Below are 1,650 nucleotides of genomic sequence, written 5' to 3' on the forward strand. Positions count from 1 at the left end.
GAGTGGAGGGTAGCACTGCCGCTTCGGCTGCTGCTGCTGCTGCTGCTGCTGCTGCTGCTGCTGCTGCTGCTTTAAACCAGTACTAACACGTCCTTAAACCAAAGCTGTTAATATTCCACGTCTGAAACTCTGAGATTATCTTCCTGTCAAAACACAAATAATCTGTTAATCCAACAGGAGCTGATGTGGTACAGAAACAGGGATTCTCTTTTCTAACCAGAACTAATGTGTTATTCTGACCAGGTCCAGACCAGGTCCAGGTCCAGAGAGAGGATCAGCTGAAGTGGTCAGACCTGACCGACCGTCGACTGGTCACTGACACCAAGTTAGTCAGTTTGAAAACAAACAGAGAGCTGTTTTCATTCTATTCTTACTCCTCACCCCCTCACCCCCCCCACCTCCTCACCACCTCACCCCCTTCATCTGCAGGGTGTGAGTATGGGGGGGGGCAAGTTAACATAATCTGTGTGTGTGTGTGAATAAAAGAACAGTTTCATCCTTCAAGACTAACGTGGGGAGGAGGCAGAGAGGAGACAGAGGGGGGGAAAGAGGGAGTTCGTGCCCCTCTCCCCTTCTATTCCTTACCCCCTCCTGCACTCTCCACCTCTCTCCCCTTCCCCATCTCTCTCTCTCTCTCTCTCCCTCTCTCTCTCTCTCCCTCCTCACACCTGTTAGTGTGAATCTCTCTCGTCCACAGACTGCTCTCCTGCAGGATCTGCTGCACGTCTCCTACTACGGTGAGATTTTTCTTTTTTTCTTTATTTCTTTGTGTTAAATCTTCGTTCCTCCAGCTGCTGATCTCCTCGTCTTCCTCAGAACCGTCCCCTTCCTCCGGCCGTGTCTGTAATTTCTCATGATTCTCTTTTTTGGCAAGTAATCAGAACAAGTCTGGAACACGGAACTGTTTACTGTATGAGGGGGAGAGCGGAGCCAGTAGGAGGCAGTAATGATTTATAGCTGCTGTTGAATTCCAAAAAAGAAAGTAAAAAAAAAAAAAAGTGAAAAATGTCGTCTTTCAGAACGTGACACGCAAATTCCTTAATATAAATGTGATTTCGTGACTGACTCCTGGTCAATGGTCCAAAGAAGAAATAGTTGATTTCAGCTCACAGACTGCTGCTGGTCTCCTGCTGCCTCCTGTGGTCAGTTTGTGTAACTGAAGAAGGAATGAGGGATTTGAGGCGGCGTAGAAACAGATGACAGTCAACTGTTGTTGCCTCCATCACTCGGTCCAAATCCTTTGTTCACATTTCCCTCAGTGATACAAACTGACCACAGGAGGCAGCAGCGGACCAGCAGCTCCTGCGTTAGTGTTACCTAAGATTCTCCATTACTTTTAGTTTGACTAAAGTACTTGTTAGTCCAGGTCCAGGACTTGTTGCCTGCTGAGAAGTTAGGACACACCCCACGGGGGGGAGGACTGAGCTGTGAGCGCCCCCTGTCGTCCCCGCGGTGGAAGTGTTTGCATTAAATCCTGAAGTCTTTCTTTCTTCTTGCAGACTCTATGACGGTGCGGCGAGGAAAGAAACTCAGCATCTCCATCCAGGAACACATGGCCATCGACGTTTGTCCTGGTCCGATCAGACCCATCCAGCAGATCTCGGCCTACTTCCCTCGCCTCTCCCCCACCGCCCCCACTCCCTCCCCCTC

General features: G+C 49.5%; 2 protein-coding genes across 7 annotated transcripts in view; one reads left to right on the forward strand and one right to left on the reverse strand.

The window, feature by feature from the left end:
- Nucleotides 1-1,650, reverse strand: part of LOC103393431 (RNA binding protein fox-1 homolog 1) — a 363,631-nt gene that overhangs the window by 243,122 nt on the left and 118,859 nt on the right. The window lies entirely within an intron of this gene.
- The window catches only part of doc2a (double C2-like domains, alpha), a 6,695-nt gene continuing 5,503 nt past the window's right edge, over nucleotides 459-1,650 (forward strand). The window contains exons 1-2 of the mRNA XM_008330417.3: nucleotides 459-737; nucleotides 1,500-1,650. The exon at nucleotides 1,500-1,650 is cut by the window's right edge and continues 167 nt beyond it. Of these exons, the coding sequence (XP_008328639.1) occupies nucleotides 1,505-1,650 (146 nt within the window). The 5' untranslated portion in view covers nucleotides 459-737; nucleotides 1,500-1,504. The remainder of the gene's footprint in view (nucleotides 738-1,499) is intronic.

The sequence above is a fragment of the Cynoglossus semilaevis genome, chromosome 17, assembly GCF_000523025.1.
Source record: "Cynoglossus semilaevis isolate Cse_v1.0 chromosome 17, Cse_v1.0, whole genome shotgun sequence".
Taxonomy (NCBI): Eukaryota; Metazoa; Chordata; class Actinopteri; order Pleuronectiformes; family Cynoglossidae; genus Cynoglossus; species Cynoglossus semilaevis.